General features: G+C 41.2%; 1 protein-coding gene across 8 annotated transcripts in view; it reads right to left on the bottom strand.

Annotated features, from left to right (window-relative positions):
• Nucleotides 1–19,231, bottom strand: part of YEATS2 (YEATS domain containing 2) — a 49,800-nt gene that overhangs the window by 4,290 nt on the left and 26,279 nt on the right. For 4 of the 8 annotated variants that reach the window (XM_074911647.1, XM_074911648.1, XM_074911650.1 and 1 more), the window contains 14 exons: nt 17,862–18,120; nt 16,928–17,089; nt 15,231–15,352; nt 14,029–14,184; nt 13,149–13,322; nt 11,572–11,770; nt 8,850–8,981; nt 8,505–8,603; nt 7,385–7,496; nt 6,066–6,139; nt 4,904–4,983; nt 3,752–3,953; nt 2,168–2,394; nt 1,223–1,297 (listed from right to left, as the gene is read on the bottom strand). In XM_074911647.1, the coding sequence (XP_074767748.1) occupies nt 1,223–1,297; nt 2,168–2,394; nt 3,752–3,953; nt 4,904–4,983; nt 6,066–6,139; nt 7,385–7,496; nt 8,505–8,603; nt 8,850–8,981; nt 11,572–11,770; nt 13,149–13,322; nt 14,029–14,184; nt 15,231–15,352; nt 16,928–17,089; nt 17,862–18,120 (2,073 nt within the window). Of the gene's footprint in view, nt 1–1,222; nt 1,298–2,167; nt 2,395–3,751; nt 3,954–4,903; nt 4,984–6,065; nt 6,140–7,384; nt 7,497–8,504; nt 8,604–8,849; nt 8,982–11,571; nt 11,771–13,148; nt 13,323–14,028; nt 14,185–15,230; nt 15,353–16,927; nt 17,090–17,861; nt 18,121–19,231 lie in introns of those variants that run through there. The other 4 variants (XM_074911649.1, XM_074911652.1, XR_012634020.1 and 1 more) reach the window with 4 other exon arrangements.

The raw sequence follows: 19,231 nt of genomic DNA, 5'->3' as shown, positions 1-19,231 counted from the left end.
TTTAACAGAAAGAGACGTATAGATGCACAGAGCAGTCTGGTTTCTCTCTGGACCTGCACAGTAGTACGTGCGCAGCAGGTTGGATCCAGTGTTCCAGAGCCTGTGCTTCAGAGAGCATTTTAGGGCCCTTCCCCTCACACACCAGAGCTTGTTTTGTCCATGGCAGATTCCAGGTATGCTCCAGGGAGCTGGTATATGCTTGTTGGCCACTCCCTGTGGTCACCAGGCTTATGGCAAGACACTTTCACAAAAACCTCCCAGCCTGGACAGCAAGCAGACAGCAGCCACATGCCCTACACGCTTGGCTTAATTAAGGTTCAGTCAAAAGCTAATTAAGGCTCTTGGCTTTCTGTGCCTGTATCAAGACTAGAGCAGAGGTTTCTGGGACATTCAGTCAGGAAAGCTGGCATAACTCTACAATTATAATGGAGCAATCTGATGATTACAATCTGTGTCTACAAATAGATGTACCTCTATCCGAGTTCAACTCTGGTAAGTAACAGAGCACAGCAGAAGTGTGCACCCAAGTGCATGTGTAATCTGGAATCAATTACCTCTTGTGAAACTAATCTTCTGATAAGCAGCAGTCTGTATAAACAACCCCCAAAATTGTCTTTGGCTTGAAATACAGCAGAGCACTGCTAGAAGTAATCTGTGCTAGCCTTCAGTCCAAACCCAAGAACTCCAACTCCATTCTGTTCAAAGCTTTGCTAAGAAACCATCTCTGGTTTTCCAGAAGTGATTATGATAGAGAAATGGTTTCTTATGTAAGGCAGAATTGCTACTGTCTGCAGGAATTCAGCAGTCTCCCAGCAGAGACAACCCAGGCAAAAAGGACCTGAACAGTATTTAAGAAAAAAGAGCTAACCTTGTATAAAATAATCAAGTCTTACCGAACTCCAGCAGATTTCCCCACAATTCTGAAGGGCAGGACAAAGTAAGGGGTACTTTCAAAGTTACACAATGAGTCAGTAATTACTCGCGGTGGGAATCTGCAAGTCACTATTCTGTGTCCAAGCCAACAAAACAGTTAGAAAGCTGGAAACACACAGAAGTATATGACTCTCTTTGGCCAGCTATATGTTTCTATACATGCACAAAGATAGACATCAGACTCTGCATCTGCCAATTTGATAAACGCATATTAATAAAGATATTCTATCTTTTTTCCCACATTACTGGGCAGTAACAGAAAAGTTCTTACTGTGAGGTAATTTCTTACCTTTAAAATCATATCTTCTATTACTGATGCATAAACATTCTTTTGTACCTCAGCAGGTTGAAAAGAAATCCCTATCTATAAAATGAGAGGGAAAAAAAATTAGTACGTCATATAACACAACCCACATCGTACTACAGATTAGATGAGAATGAGATTAACAGAAAAAGATCTATTATAAAGGGTAGTTAAAAATCAAGTAAGCAGATATTGCAGAACTTTCAAGCAGTATAATCTCATGCTTCATTTTAAAAAGATCTGGAGAAAATGAAGCTTGACCAATAGAACAGCCTGCAGAAATGCCTCTAAAACACAGAAGAGGAAAAAAAAGCAAATTTTAATCTGAGATCCTTTCTCCCACAACTGCTGCATGCAAACCCCTCCTGCTGCTGCTGCCTCTGCTGGTACAATGGTAAGCACTCTTTCCTACAAGCTGAGTCAGTCTCCTCTCTTCCCCTCCTGCTGCTGTGGCAGAACACTCCTCTCTACCTTTCTTTTACTCTAATTTGAATAGGGGGAAGAAATCCAAGCAGTAGTTTGCTGTGGTCCAAGATCTACCACAACTCCTTTTCAGGAGCTGCTATTAAACAGCACTGGTCCAAGCAACAAGTCTGAGTCTTTCATGTGATGGGACAGGAAGAATTTGGTACTAGTGCTCCTCTTTCCTCATTTCCCCTTGTTTCTAGCCCTCCAGGATGATTTTTCTGGTACTAAGCTCTGCAACACAGCTACTATGAAATGACCTCCCACCTGACATGCTTCACTTTCTCCTGCTAGCACTGCCCAACTCAGTGGCATTAGTCAGAAGGTCCAACTTTTCTGGCATTTATAAAAGCTTCCATAAAGCATCCAGAGGCCCATATAGATGAAAGGCAGGAAACGAAATAAATGTAAGATCACAACCAGCTTAATAACAGTTCTTATTAGCTTTATGATTCACTTATGCACCTTCTCTGCAGCATCCCTCACAAACTCTGATGCAGGCAAGGAAGCCAAGTAGAACTTCATCTCCTCTTGTTTCTCCTCCTGTTCTTTCTTAATGTTTATTTTCAACGGCTCACTGAAGTTGAGAATATCTACTTCCTCTTCATGTTCTGGTTCTCGTTTCAGAAATTGCTGCAGTTCCTCTAGTTTTCGGCACAGCTCCTCACCACTGCTGTAAGATGAAGGGCATTCTGAAAAAGAAGCCATCAATTAAACAGATGATAGCTTATGGAAATTTGTTTATAAACAGATGCACACTCATGGTAAGGAATAAAGGTAATTGGAAGTTATTTTTGCAGTTCCTACCAAACTTGAGGATGAACAGAAATGCAAACAGTCACTGAGAGTCTTCTAATTATATCTTCATGCCACTCATGGTCCTCTCCCTTATCTGCCCTTACACCAATTAAGAAGGATGCATTTCAAACAAAACCAGGCTAATGCGAGTCTCCTAAGCATCCTCACAGAAGCTTTTTGACAACCGGCAATGCAGTCTGATGCCCTTCAACTTGCCTGGAGAAATGCAGTTTTTATTATGCCAGCACCATATAGCACTAAATCATCTTTTACGTTGTGACAAGCATTATCATGCTTTTTAAGAAAAATCAGAAGACAGCTCTTCAGTGAAATTATGAAAGGGTAACTTCTCTGCATGCTCAGCACGAGCCAGTAAAACCATTAGCGGAAATCTATACAATAAACAGATTCTTTTCTTCAAAGACAAACACAAATCTAGTTATTTAGATAAAAATACTAGAAGAGAGATATAGGCTTCCTTTCAACAACTGCAATGCAGGGCCAGATCTAGCAAAGAATAATCAAATCCACAGACTTGTGTGAAATACCTTAAAACCCTGTATGATCAGAACAGAAAAACATTCAGCTTTGGGAAAAGGATTATCTGAAGGTGAAACAAGGAAGCTTAACTGTGAAGAATGCATGAAATGAAAGATGGATGTTTAATATATACTAAAACGGACTGTGGAGATCCCAGAGCTATGCCTAGTGGAGTAGTGCAGCAGCAGTAATAACAAAACGTGAAGCTTCACATGGGCCAATTCAGCACACTTTTGGAGGTAAATTAACCCCCACTGAGCTCCACACCACCACTGCCAAGTTAGGTTTGATTTTTTTGCACCTGAACTCACTCACACTGTTCATACACTAAGCCTTAACAGAGGCTAAGCTTACCCAAGGACAGAAATGTCACTACTCCCTATGCTTAGTTTGTGCGTGTCCACTTATAAATGATTACACTGTGGGGCAAGAATCACCTCTTATAAGATTTATCTACACTGGGCCTCCAAGTGCCCCAATGCACAATAAAACCCAAAAGGCCCCAGAAAACATCAGGACTTATAGTGACAAGGGACAGTCTCACTCATAGGCTTGCCCTTATGATCTCCAACTTTTGTTATTCCAAAGTAGGTTAAGTAAGAATCCCCTTCTCCTGAAGCAGCAGCACGTGCGTGAGCATACACACAGCCTTGAGCCACTTAATAAACAATGTCTTTGGCAGAAAGGAGCTTTCTGTCCCCCCGTACTCACCTGGCTCACTGTCTATCTGCGTCAGCACGTCTTCAATTGAGTCCTCATCGTTCCGCAAGGTCTCAGGGTCAGGTGGAGTGTAGCCATGGCATCGACACCAGTGCACCACGTGCTTTGTTTTCAGGGGAGTAATATTGTGAAACCTGGGGTGCTTTTCTATGATTTCTTGTAGGATCTTTCTCACTGTCATTGCTCGTTGCCACTGTGAAAAAACAAAGGGAAAGCTCGTCACGACAGCTAAAACAGTTAAGGCTAGACAATAATCCAGGTTGCAAGGAAGACAAAAGGAACGTGATTTTCTTAAAAGTCTGAATGATGAGGAAAAACAGATGTGGAAGATGGTCCTAATTCTGATATTAGGCAGCTGTAGGCAGACCATTTAAACTCTGCTTTGTCATCCAAACAAAACCTCATGAAAAAGGAACACACGTTTACAGGGGCCTAGACACCTTTGTCTTGACTTGAAATGTATCATCTTCCAAGTAACACCTAAGATGACATAATGCAAGAAATCCACTAGAACAAAATATATTTCTCAAAATTTTAGTTAAACTGTTTAATCACTTCATTTGGCAACAGCAGAGGGTCTAATCAGTTATTAACATCTTCCCTGTAAAACTTCATAGCAAGATGACAAAATTATGAATAAATAGGGGGAAACGTAACAACCACAACACAAAAAGGTCCAAATTAACTGAAATATTTATCCTTGGTGAACCGACAATCTACTTCAGCACTAGCACTGCTTATGTCAGATCTCTCAATTCTCTCCCTACAGAAAGCAGACACAGTCCCATGAAAAGATAGACAAAGTATGTTGGGTAAAATTCCCATGACCATAATATGCCACAGAGGAGTGATGAGGATAAAGTGCTAACAAGACAGTTTGCAAAATTTCCGATTTTTAAAATGCTTCAAAAACATCTTGCTTTGAATCAGCCAAAAAATGACCTTCAGAGTCCCTTTTGCTTGAGAAAGTCTCTGAACAATGAACTGGATTGCTACCTGGACACAAATCATTGCAGTAAGGAATGCTTCCACTTAAAATGTGACAGACTGCTTCAGAAAACAAATCAGACAACAAGAAAGGTTCCATAATTCAGAAATCCTTGTGTCCCTAATGACTGCTTATGAAACACAGGAGAGGATTACCTCGGCTGCCCTCCTCTTCCCAATATTCCAGCTGTAATACTGTTCCACTGAACTGGCACAAAAAGAGCTTGCATCTTCATCTAGAAAACACAAAGCCAAAAAACAGTATTAAATATTTAGTAAGTGAAGTAAGATAGATTTTGGTTTTGGTGTTATTTAATGGAGAGGAAGAGGGAAATGTGATTCATGCTCACAGGATGAAGGACACTAACTCTTACAGATGCTGTGCTCTCTCTGAGCACAGCACAGATAGCGCAGCAGACACTGTGGGGTTTGGATGTTGATCACATACACAGAAATCTGTGGCTGTAGGCTGTTTTAAGCTGCTTTTTCCTCCAAAAACTGTAATTATGTGGACCTGTAAATCTGTCTTACTGGTCAAAGTCTCTTCCTTTGGAAAACTCTTTGGGGCTTTTTTGCAAACAAATTACAACATAAAAATGAAACAACAGTGAAAAGGTTTCCTGGCAAAAACATGAGAAGAGGATATGAATCCTAAGCAACAGATTCATGAATGCTACTGTAGGCCAGAGAGCTGTACGTAATGAAAGCTCTACTGTGCCACCCACTCCTACTTTATTCGCGTGCTTATCTTGAGAGGGTCTGCCCTACCCAGTCTCCAGGACCACTTGTTCAAAGTGCATTAGTTACCAGAGAAAGCTGATACATTCTCAGCTATGTACATGAGTAAGAGGTATGCACTTATAAAGTACCAGAAAAGATTAAAATGTTTCTCTGCAAACTACCACCTTTTGTTTGTTTGGTTTTTTAAAAAAGCCAAAACCCCAACAACAAACACATTCCAATGTTGAGCAATCTCTGCAAGCATTTCTGAAACCCTGATATTAAATTAAGAAAAAAAAAAAAAAGCACATCAATTAAGGACAAACCAGGGAAAAGAAGACCTACTTGCCGCCATTATGTGAAGAAATATAATCTATTTCTAACCAAAAACAGATAAAAGTTAACTGCTGACAACATATTTAGCTTTATTGGAAGAATCTAGTTCTAAGTATCTTTAGAATAACCCCTTGAGTAAGCTCTCTAGGAGAATGGCTTCATTTCATTCCGCCTTTTAATAAGTTTTGTGGCTACAGAATATGCAAGGCAGTCTGTTGATACACTGAAAATAGAAAGCAAACCCTTTTCATTTACTGCTTACTTTTTTCAGCAATTAATGGAACCTTCTTCACTATTGCTGTTAAAAGCTGCTGGATATTCTCCAAATATTCTATGCTGCAAGGGATAAAAAGAATCACAATGAAGAAAACTGTTGGAAGCAATGGACCAGATGCAAAAGGTTTCAAAATCGCTGCATGGTTTAAAGTCCCTAGCCCCACGGCATTATAGCAATAGCAGTGTGAGGATAAACTGTTATGCCCCAATCTGGAGAAGGTATTTCAAACAGCCCTTCCTCCTGCTGAAGTGTCCACATCTGAAGCTGCAACTGCCAAGCTGAAGAAACTGAAGACAGGTTTTTCTGGGCAGGCTTGGAAGAAATCCCTGCATCATCTCACAAGATGCAACACTACTCTGAGGGATGAGATGCACCTTAGTGCAGGCTGTCCCAGTAGGAACATGGGATACTGCATGGGAAACTTTGTATTTACAGGACTTTGGATAAATTTTACTTAACCAGTCAGACTGTATTTAACTGTGAAGAACCATATTTTCCATTAGTTATTTTATAACTAAGAGAATTTCCCGTGTGTAGTGACTTGAGATTTATTCCTGTCTCCTACACATACTCTCCAGAGTAATGTCTGCAGGGATATGTCAGGATAACAAAACTTCAAAACACAGAGATGGGAAAGTCAACCACTGGAGGAATCAAGAGCAGAAGAAACTCCTACACGCTACAAAAAATAAGCAGAGAAAATTTTGAAAACTGTGTTCTCCTGAAAAAAACCTAACAAGTACTTGCAAGAGCATCACAAACAAGGCACCAGATTTCACAGCATCCAGTGAACAAATACTCCAATGATCTTTATTAATTAATTCCAATTCTGAACCAAGGCAGCCCTCATACTAAGCAATTACAGAAGTATATGAGCTTAGCAAGACTAGAGAGGCAAGAGGAGAGACAGTTCTACTTATTTCAGATTTTCTGACCTGCATTTCACTGGACAGTTTCACCTCAGTAAGGACACACGGTGGCAATGGGAATTATACAAGCAGTGGATGATGAGGTTTTAGCAGCCTGAGATTTTAGCAAACCCCAGAACAAATGCAAATCTTCAAATAATGTTTTCCCCTTTCACAAGCCCTGCGTACAAATCCATTTACTAAGAAAATATTGTAACACTGTCTGAAACAAACGTCACCCAAAAGGATTCATACTGATACAGCAGTGTATGGGACAGAAGATTTTATAATGTATTTCTAGGTCAAACTTAATCCTACTACAGGTATCCCTAGAATCTCCTCCATTCCCCCCGGCATTTCAAATATCAGAAATCCTTAAGAGAAATGAACAATTACTTGATAACGTAATTCCCAAGTTCAGAGCTCTCTTCTGTTTTTACTGGTGCTTGGCCTTCTTGGGTACCCACAGAATTGCAGTTTTGTCCTGTTGAATCAGGCTCCATCTTAACTTCAAAGAAACAGAACACATTTTAAAAGACAAAAAGTACCAGTCAGCTTGATAAATAGCGTCCTGTAAGACTAAAGATCTTGCATAATAACACTTCGTTTGTTGTTTGCATTCTGATTGTTCAGCATGAACAAATCTGGCCTTCAATTCTGCTGAAAGCAAGCCACCAGAACATGTTCCTCTCCTCCAAATCTCAACACGCTCACATCTCACACTTTTTAGAAAATCTGCATCATCAATCGCTGATGTTTTGCCTATGACTGCCTGATCTAAACTGAACTGCCTGCAAATATATGTTGGCCTTTTTGTAAACAAAGAGCTGGATAGAAACTACTAACGGTTTTACCAGGTGACATTTCAAAGTGATCTTCATTTTTGAAGACACTGCTGATTTTTGATATCAGTGAACTTTCTGACATCTAGGACAGAACTTTGGTGAGACAGGAGCAGGGACGGAGATGTTCCCAACCCAGAACAGCCAGGCAGTCTGCTCATTCCTCTGGGATGGGAGAGATGCATGACAGTTCTGCAAGAACTGGACCTTGAGTATCTCAGCTGGCCTATGCATTATTCTGGGAAGTACTGTAGGTCCATCTTTCCCCTGCAGGTGTGTGCATGCACACATGCTGTCTACATCTAGGGCTGCTGCAGAGCATTCTCCAGTACATTTCACCAGTCACTCTTCTGAGAACAGCAGTAACTGTGATTAAATACATGCTGCTCCATGCATTTCTGCAAATATGGATTGAAACAATGAATGTTTAAGGTACTCACGGTAGCTTTCTAGAACATCCTCATTTCTCTCTTTACTTGCCTATGCTTTTGTTGATGGAGAAATCACTGTTAATTTCCTAGTCCCCAGATACCATTTTTATTTGATTTAAGCCCTACTAACAATGGAAATAAAAGAACCCACAGTCACAGTGTCGACTTTCATAGCCAGGCCATTTGCATAAAGCAGCACCAGCTTATTTCCACTACTTATCTTATTGAGAAATTCCTTGTTACCTTTAGTGATGGATGCTGGAGAGGGACTAGGGACAACCGTACTTGCTGCTGTGACAGCTGAAACAGCTGAAACTTTGCTGGTAGAAAGTGACTGTATCACTGAAGAGGAAAAAGAAAAAAAAAAGGACAACAAAGAAGAAAAAAATTATCAAATTTCACACTTTGACAAATAACCATGTTCAGAAGCAACACAGTGTTTTTGCAGCACAAAGTTTAGGGATTAATTTCCTTGCTACATTTTCTTCTATCTCTAACTTTAGACCATGTATGCCAACAGTGACCAAGAGCTACCCTGTGTCAAAGGGGATTTTCAAACACCATCTGTCATCCTCCTCTGCCCTTTACCTTTGTTCATAGGCATGAGTATTGTCTGAACACCTCCAGAAGCTGTGTTTACACCGAGCTGTTTAAGCTGGCTGGGAACTGTCAGAACAGCCTGCTGTGGACTAGACTGATTTGAGTGGATTTTTAGCAACCCTGCAAGAAGAACGGAAGACAAAATGTTAAATAAAACACACCATTTAGTTAATCTCCAGCTACTTCTCTCCCTTTCTGCCTGCACCAGGATGGCATGTAAGCTAGCACTGCCACCCTCTTAACAAGCCACAGTTCAGTGAAGTGTCAGACAAGTTCTTACTGACACATCTGACTGCTAAAATACTGGGGTGGTGCACCACAGTGTGTGCAGTACTGCATGCTGCACAGCACTCTGATATTTGTAAAGCAAGTTTCCTAATTACCTAAGTAATCTTAAGCAAAAGTTGATGTAACACAAACCTTTCAATTGAAGCAGGCTCGGCAGAGTTCTTGTCAGAACAAGACCTTGTGCTCAAGGGTCTGGTAAGCCAGTGAACCACAGCTCCGTTGTACTTACACAGCCACTCTCACTGAGGTATCCAAGTGCCACACACACCTCTGCAATTCCGCTCAGAGCATCCACAGTAGAGCACATCAACCACGTCTTAACTAATTGACAAGCCCAAGGCTGTGCAGCAAAGTCTGATGAAGGACACACCTGAACTGCGTGTCCTGAGTCTGTGACATGTGCTGAATACATCCATAAGGATGGCTAGCTAATCAAGCTAGGGACTGGATTAAATCACTGATTTTAGTTAAGGCTAAAAGAGCACGCAGGGCATTCAGATATTAACAGCATTATCAATCGCAGCACCCAATGACTTCAGTGAAAATCAGCATGGCTCCAAGCTGTGACACAGGGCCATGGGTGAGTAGAACTCATCACCTGTCCATCAGCTCTCTCCTCCACAGTGATGACATCCCAAGCCACCAGAGTCAGCACTCTAATACTGCGATTTGGGCCTACATCCATCCTTTCTACTGGTAAAACAGCTATTTTCAATATAATTGTGTTCAATCTATAGCTAAATTTTCTTCAGACTGTAAAATTTAAAAGGCTTCTATTTTAGAACATTGACAACAGTAGACTTCTTGGATTCATGATGATCATTTTATACTCACGATTTGTTTTGAGATAGTTTCCAGTCTCCTCATATTTTATTATTATTTTTTAAGAAACACACCTGCCTTCCAAATACCAGACATGCAAGGTCTGCTGAAGATGTCTCATGGTTTCAAAAGATGTGCAGAAGCACTGGTCAGTTAAGCTTTCACCTCCAGCAAGAAGGCTAACCCAGTATTACCAATTCATTTGTGTGTGATACACAGATGTGTCGGGATAGGACAGCAAGGGGCCCAGATGGCAAGGTGAGTAAGAAGGGACGTTTTCAACTAAACCTATTAGCCTGATGAGTAGGAGACATTGTTCGTTGCAGAACAAGGGAAAACTTGAGATTTTTTGAAAAGTTTCCTTTAAAAATACAAATCTTCAGAATTTTAACACTTGTTTTGCTGTTGTTTTGTTTTTTACATTGAAGTAACATGGTTTATAACCCCCGCTTCTTTTGGGATTCTTGAAGAAAGAGTTTTTCATGATGAAGTCAGTGCTTCAGGTTACAAAAAACAAAACAAAATCTAGGTAACATTCTCATACCTAAATGGGAGTTTTAATCTGAAAGATATTTAGAATAGCATATTTTCTACAAAAAAAAAAACCCTTGCTGCTTTGTTTGCAAAGAGGAAAATACTCAACTGCTTATTGTAGAATTGTGGCACTCTTAGCTGCCTATGTTTACTGTTTTTCTCAGAGCCTGAAAGTAATGACAAAGGAGTTTGGAAGACTGTACATAGGAAACAAGGAAGAATTGCTTTAAAAAGACACTGTCAGATGAACTCAGTGTCACTTATTTTCTCTTTTCTGTATTTTTACTCTGTTTCCACTTAGTAAGAAGCCACTTCAAGTGAACAGAACATGCCAGCAAGTAAATTAGTCAAAATAAAAATTTCCAATTTTAACCCGTAATATTCAAATTAAATCCACTGTATTTGCTCTCCATAATACAAAAGCTACTGGAAGTCAGTAAAGTTAAATAAGGAAAACTCCCCTCTACATAAGGGCAGTCCATCTTTATTACTTCATCTTTATTAACTTGAAAAATTCCAGATCCAGCCTACCTCACTGTACTTAATGGATTTTGACTTCAAAGCCTTCAGTTCCCCCTAATCAACATCTCTACCCTTTCCAAGCCAAACAGAGCAGATGCAAAGCCTCAGAGCCAAATTCTGCTCATGCAGCTTCTCCAACTTCAGTGGAGTTGCACTTTCACAAACTAATCAAGTCTGTAGTATTGCTGGTACCTTGATAGCTTCAGCATTCAGTGATACACTGTGCTCTTGAACAGGCAGAATGCATCTTCTAATGTGAATCTGGCATAAAAACTAAAATCCCTCTCCAATATCAATGGGCAACTCACACTATTATTTGTAACAGATACAGTCAATGTACTGATGTGATAGGATGACAAATGACTTAGACATCTCTGGCTAAGACAAAAGTTACACTAGTAAAATATGTTTTAGAAAGCATGACTTTACTTTTACACATTCACAAATGCAGGTAACTATATTCTTCCATTTACAGTGAAGACCTCTAAAGAACTCACACCTGGATTTTAACTTTCTATAGCAAAGGTATGAAGGAAGTTAATACCTGATACTGCAGCTTTTCCAGCCACAGGCGTTGGTGTAGTCATCAGAGAAGCAACACTTACAACAGTGGAAGTAGCAGTCTTATTCACGACTGATGAAGTAGACTGGCTCTGGCTTATACAGATTTGCTGTTGCTGTCCAGATGTCTTTGCTGCAGGAGTTCCAGAAGATGATGAGCTAGAACTTGCATTATCTATTTGCTACGTGAAAGAGGCAGAGAGGGATAACAAATTCCTTCTCATGTCATGGATGATTCAACAATAAGCACAACAAGGTAATATCTAGAAGTAGCAAAACCAAATGTTTATCTATCCATCCTTAACAAACAAGAGGTTCTCAAGCACATAACTAAAAGCCCATATACAGTGACGGTACATAGGGAATGGAGGCTGTTTCAAGCAGAAAAAGTGAAACCATGCACACAGGAACTGCTACCACAACTGCTTTGATAGTATCTGAGCCAGATTCCTTAATTTCAGCAAGCAGGTAGGCCTCTAGATGAGAAATTTGACCCAGGAATGCTTCATATTTCCCTGCTGCTCTGAACTCCAGAGGTATCAATAGACAAATAGGAAAAATGTTTAGGATAAAGAGGCTGAATGGAAAATTTCTATCTCTGCAGCTTTTCTGAAAGCTGTAAAATCACTGAGTAGCACTTAACACATATTTTAGCATCTTCACCTATATATGCTGTGTATGCCAGCACTCAGCTCTCCAAGGGCAGCATGGTGTCAACTCCCTACTTGTTTAATCTTTGCCTCCCCACAGGCAAAAGCAGCGAGGCTAAGGGAACCCTCAGAGTGAATTATACACTCTTCTTTTTGCTGCATCCTCCCCACTCCGTGAACTCCAACTCCACTTCAGGTGAACAACCTAAATCAATGGGATACATGGCTGCATCCACTCCAGGAACACAAATGTTTTGCTTCCAACCTCATTCCGGGCTGAAGCACCTTGTTCCAAGGCTGTGCTGTCACAACTCCCCCAGGGTGGAGAGGAGTGACATCCTTTGAACACAGTCAGGACCAAAGGACCATGAACTCTGGCCACTGAAAACCAGCCTCTGAAACCAGCTGGTAGCAGATTGGGCACTAAGCACCATGGAGGGTCTCTGATGTCAGAGAAGTGACCTACAGTCTAGTTACTGCTGCCTTTCACTGGCTGACAGATACAGACCTTCAGGCATTTCACATTCTTCTGCAAATTTCTGTGCTAGCAGCAGACTTGGTGTTTAAAAGCTGCATGGCCAAAAAAATCTGATCCGTCTGATTGCAAAAGCTGTTTCAGATAAAGCCTTCCCTGCCTACCTGAATTTCAACAGTTAAAAGCAAGAAAGCGCAAGTTTCAGTTTCTCTTCTCCCCTTGTTTCTTCACAAATATTTACTTCCCATCAAACAGCAAACAACCCAGCAGAAAAGGAGTAGTCTGCACTGTACACAAATCAGAGCAGGCCCACCAGCAACGCTGACTGAGAAAAATACTAATAGGATGGAAAAGCAGTAGAAGGACTTTCCTGGAGATTACACTGGCTAGAGTGCAAACATTGTGTTACAGAATTTTGGCAATGTTGTTTCTCACCTGGGCCACCCCATTTGTGGGAAGGGCCACAGCAGGAGCAGCAGCGGTGGTGATAACACCTCCGGATACTCTCAGCACAGTGGTGCCAGGTTTAGAGAGCTGGGATGAGGCAGGCACTGATTTTATAGACCCATCTGATATTTTCACCAGTGATGTCTGTCCACTGGGTGCAGCCTTTGAAAAAGAATTCAGTGTAAGGAAAAAGGTGCATTTGGATTTTTTTAAAAATTACTTTAAAAACCCCAACAAAACACAACAAACAAGACAAATGCTTTTTATATTTACTGAAAAATATTTTCAAGACTTCTGAAAAAGGCAAATTGTGACAAATAATAGCTGGAAGAAAATTATCACCTCAAAAATCAACTTTACCAAACTGCTGACTTTGCAAAAATATGTCTTGAATTTTGGATGATCAATTACAAGTACTCTCGGGGATTTTGAATTTCATAGGGACCACTTGGTAGTTTTTAAAAGAAGGATGTTTGAGGGACACCGAACCCCCAAAATTTTAAGACCTTCAGCAGGCGACCCATTTCCAACGTTCAAATACTTTAAGCACATTTCTGCACCTGACTGTATTCACTTCCCTAATTCCATTTCACTAAGAAATCTCAAAGCACATTTACAAACTAGCAACCCAAGCTTACATGACCCACTCTGAGAACAGAAATAAAGCTGGAAAACTGTGGTCCAATATCTCCATATGAAAGTAGGCTTTTATGTGCCTTCCTCATCATAGTATAGTCAGCATCATAATTGTACAAAACCAAACCAAACTCCAAAATGAAAAGCTCTCACAATGTGTGGCTGTGGTTCCTATACTTTTATCTGAAAAAGTGCTAGTTGGTAAGAGAGAAACACCTCATTTGCATCTTACCTGTGTAAACAGAGCTGTTTTCTGTCCAGTTATCACTTTTAGTGCTTGTCCTTGTGTGGAAGATGCTCCAACTCCTACACTGCCCTGAACAACTGAAGCTGGAGTCAGCTGCTTTCCAGAACTCTGAGGAGAAGGCTGGCCGACCAGAAAGGTGCCCTGCTCCAGAAATAAGTTGGGTAGGTCAGCACTTCTAAACACAGTTAAGAGTCAACAGAAATCTGGAAGTGTCAATACAGGATAAAAGCTTGTAGATATAATGCAACAACACTTCATTACAGTGGATGCTTCTGCACTAAGAGCTAGACACAGCCTTCTTGGTGGAGAACAGATTCTGATGCAAGGGAAGGGGTGAGAAACCCACAGTCTCCTGTCTTGCCAGAGGCATCCACTACAATTTAATACACTTTATGCTCTTCAACTTTACTCTTTGTGACAAATGCTGCTTAGCATGCAACATCAGAAAAGCTTCTGCTGGGCTAGGAAGGGGGGGGGGGGGGGGAAACAAAAAAGAGAAATTGAGACATTCTGCCATCTTCTCACTTCAAAATTTAGTCCCCCTACAAAGGCTATATATTAGGAGCTCAGCATGCAGAAATCAGTCACAACTGGAGGTGTGTGCTCTAATAACCTATCACCTGAGACCTTGCCACCCTTCCTGCTTCACCTCACTATTCAGTTGCTGTCTTTCAGAGGCAAATTTCATTCACCCACTGTCACACATGGATCCCTTCACACAATCTTGGGTTTCCTCATTTTTCTTTCTTACTCAGCCTTGCCGTTTCACTCGAACAACCCTCCTTTATTCTCCTACCTCTTATGCTTTCCTTCAACTCTGACATACGCTACTGTGTAAGATAGCTCTTCCAGCATCATTTCCCTCAGATCACCTCTCTTGTTTCAGTGACCCTTGTGGCCCTGCCACCAGACACGTCCCTTCTCCACCTCCTGCTCAGCCTGGCCTTACCCAGTGCTGCTTTCTCAGCCTGCAAGGAGCCACAAGGGCACAACCGTGCAAGGGGAGATGAGGGGCAGAGATGTGCCAATAGCATCAGCAAGTGGCAAAGCAGGTGCTTGTCACAGAGAAGAGATGTGAGGGTTGTTAGAGAGGATCTAGATCCTACAGTCCAAGAACATTTCATATTCTACACAGGACATCCATTTAACACCACTGCAGCCTAAAATGTCAACCTGCTTCAACTGACCTGGGGTGTCTGCTTCAGGATGTAGGATGTATAGGTGAGGTGCTGTGACAAGTTACTGCTTGTGCTTTGGGTTCCTCCTCCTCCTCCTCCTCCACTATTTGTAGAAGAACCAGATTGGAGACCTGTAACCAGAAGAAAAGTCTTGACCCTTCAGTGACCACACACTGTCAGCTGCTAAAGCAGCCCCATCCATACAAGTAATTAAAAACACTTTGCAAGGCATTTGCTGCCATATGTTTTGCATCTCAGTAACATTACTACCCAGCACAGCACAGTTCAGATGTGCTGCTGTGTTCTCTTATAGCTCAGCAAACGCCATGAATGAAAGGAGCTATGGGGAAATAAGGTCTGGTGGGCAAGCAAGCTCACTGAAGGCTGTTTTGAATTTTCTATCAAAAGCAAATGCTGCCCAACGGATGAATAGTCTTCTCAGCAGTCTTTTGCAGATTATGTATCTGCAGCAAAAGCCCTAGAAGCACTGTGAATCCCACTGGCTTCCTAATTGTACTTTCATTTGTTCTTCCAATGCAATTTTGTTAACAGAGTATTAGATCATGGATACCGAGCAGTGGTAATTTGCAGTGACACTTTGATATTGCTCTGCCTTCAGAAGGAACAGTCTGAACGCTGACTTTTTTTGCAGTCTCATTAAGAAACAAGGGTAGAAAAAATATGTATGGCTCTGTCATAAAAATCACAAGTATTTGCTCTTCCTCAATGCCTATGAGATTATTTACTTGCCAAAGTTGGACTGCCCCAGCTATCTCTCTAAATCTCAAGAAATGGGGATCCCATCACAAGTTCTACAGCCCAAAAATACCTTCAGCAAGAGTATCTATTTCTTCAGTGACATGTACTCTATTGCTATATTGCTGGTATTTACCTTATATATTAAGCTGAATGATACCTCTTCCTCAGTGCCAGCATCAGAACTGGGAGCAAAAGGTTTACACCCAATCCATCTCTCATCCCAACCCCCAGCCTCAAAATAAGCATTCTGGAGAAGGCTCATGACAAAACTCTTCATCTACACAGTCCAAAATGGGCAGTATTCTTTCCCTATAGTAACAACACACTATAAAAAAGTATCACCCATCAGAGCTATTTTAGCAATGTTATTCTCCAGGTATTTCATAGCAAGTTTGATTCACAAGCCCATTAAAAAAAGTGCTTCTGCTAGTCTCAACAGCTTGGGCCTAAACCTTGTATCAACATTCAAAATTATTTCTTTCCCTCATTCCAGATACAGTAACTTGTCCTTTTCAGAGTTAGCTTCTTATGTTTCTCGTTTCTCCAGGGTGTCATTCCATTACTTATTAATAGCTTTCACAACTACATTCAAATCCATCTCAGTTCTCCATCATGAAAATGCAGTTGTGCCTTCCTACACATCACAAGGAACAGTTAAAGACAACCCTTTGCCGAATTCTGAGGAAAATTACACTTTCTGCTTTCAGCACAGAAAGACATTGAGAGCACTGCATGAAGAGCAGTTTCATCTAAAACATAAGACAGTTGTGAGATCTCAGTCTTTAAAAAGCACCACATGCTGTGTTGTTGTGAACAAAGAAACCCCATCCCACTAATCCCACTACTGACTTCCACAGTACCAGAATGCTTTATAGCAAAACTACCAAGCTTATTAATTATGCAGTGATTACATTATTTAACTCATTAGATTTCCCTGCAAGACTAACTGGCATTATTTGTGGCTCGCAGTATGGCTCCTTGGGGTATCAGAAGCAGTTTTCCTTTCCCAGAAGGATTCTTGCTGTTGGTGGTGAGATACAGCTTGGTGCCTGGTGGTAAATTTGCCAAGTTTGCCAGGTTGGTGGCTGGTAACTGCAGTGTAGCCATCACTAGAAAGAAAGAATAAAAAGAAATAAAACTACTGCTTGCAAAAAGTAGTATGCATTGAAATCTACATAGGATGAAAGTACAGGGAGTGACATGCAGCTAGCCTTCAATAATCCATACTTAGTTGGCCTAACTGCAAATTATCTCCACCAGTGACGCATAGACACTTTTTTGGATAGGTCTGGGGGGGAAAAAAAAAATAAAAATAAAAATAAAAAAATCTCTGCGTGCACTACCACTTATGGTTGCAGGCCAAAGCAGCACAGCCATGGTATCTACAGGCTTATTCCATCCAGATGCCATGGAACACACTTCAAACTGTCAGAGCCTGAACTAACATGCTCAGCTAAAGCCAGCTGCGTGCAGAAGCAGGTGGGGTGCTCCCACCCATACTCTCCATATTGGGGAAGATGCGAAGATGAAATAAGAAGTTTGGTTCTTGTTGGTTGGATTTATGTGGAGCCCTCTGAGCATCTCAGAACCACAATACTGGGCAAAAATGTGAGACCTGTCTCCATGAAAGTCTGCTAGGTCTCCAGCATATCTGTCTGATCTCCACTCACAGAACACTGCATGTTCTAAAGTACTTGTGCTCCCTCTTTCCCCTTACAGATAATGAGTTATCATTTTCTTTATTACTAATCTCAATCAGACTGAACTTCCCTACAGACTGAAGTTTTTCAATCACACAGTTATTCTGCTGTTGAAGAAATCATTATAGTACCTCAAAGTCTACCCATTATGAGCTATTAACAAGATGTAAAATTACTCTACCTGAGCCTTGAGATGTACTTTTCTGAGCACCTGTAGAAGAAACTTGTGCCTTTGTTATAGTCTGCACAGGCTGAGCAACAATTGTCCCTCCGCCTCCACTCACAATGGCTTTGGCTACACCTTGAGTCACAACCTGCTTCGGACCAACAGCCTTTGCTACTGAAGAGCTAGATTTTGCCACAAGTATCTGGCCACCACTTATAGCCACTGCTTGTTTCACTGTCGACTGTAAAGCAGAACCAACTGGAACGCCAACAACCTGCAACAAATAAGTATTGGATGATGTGCTGCCGGCAAGAGAAATCATGTGAATTCTAGCTGGTATGCTACCTCCATCTCTAGACATTTCAGGACACTTTATACATGTCTAGTCATGTATAAAAGCTATTCATTCAGAAACAAAATTAAATTGGCAAGAGATCAATCTGAAATAAAAAGATAAACTGTTAAACACAACCAGGATTTCACAGCACCCACAAAAGATTAGGTATGTTCAAATTACAGGGTACTTCCATCTTTTTTATATATATAAGCAATGGCTTAATTCCAGCTGAAGACAAAGCTTGCCCTGGCAAAGCACAGAGCTCCAGAAATTTAGTTTCAACACATTAATGGGAACAGACTCATTAATTGGAAAACTACAGACTCAAAGCAGAACCCACAAACTGCTTCAATTTTACGTGTTGACAATAACTGCAGGGAAACATGAGTTTGCAAACCTGCTCAAACAGGCAAATAAAGCAGTAAAAAGGACAATGAACTGTGCAAATGTAAATATAAATTTACTTATGCAAAAGTGAAAGCTCCATAGGTAGTCTCTTGTACTTGACATATGATTTGACTCTATCCATAATGGAAACAGGCAAAAATGGAGTTAATTTCTGACACATCTGTCATCTCGTGACTGATAGTTACTGTGCCTTCTCAGAAGCTGCGTCACTCCTGTCATAGCAGCACTGCAATGGCACAGACTCCTACAATAAAACACTTGAGTTGCCACTCAAGTGGGACTGCTTCCACCTATTGCTAGTGCTGGCTCAGCCTCCACCCCGCTCTCCATTTGTCCTGATCTTTTTTGTGGCAGGCCTGCAGTCCAAGGAATTTGCCTCCTCTTACAGAAACACCTGGAAACACCTTCAGCAAGAGCTGATGATAGCAGCCAACTTTCTGGCAATGGGTTAGACAGAAGTGGGAGATGTTCTCTGTACACAATGAAATACAACAGTGCTGCTCACCCTGCTACCTTCTCAAGGGCTACAGGTAAGCAGAATATGGACCACTGAGCACACGGGGAAACCAGCTAACCACGGTGCTGCTGCCTGCATCTGAGACAGAAGCAGTCCTACACCCCTGAGAGAAGCACGAAGTGT

This window comes from Athene noctua, chromosome 8 (genome assembly GCF_965140245.1).
Source record: "Athene noctua chromosome 8, bAthNoc1.hap1.1, whole genome shotgun sequence".
Classification (NCBI taxonomy): domain Eukaryota; kingdom Metazoa; phylum Chordata; class Aves; order Strigiformes; family Strigidae; genus Athene; species Athene noctua.
The sequence above is the reverse complement of the archived record's forward strand: the minus strand, read 5'-3'. Positions and strand labels throughout refer to the sequence as shown.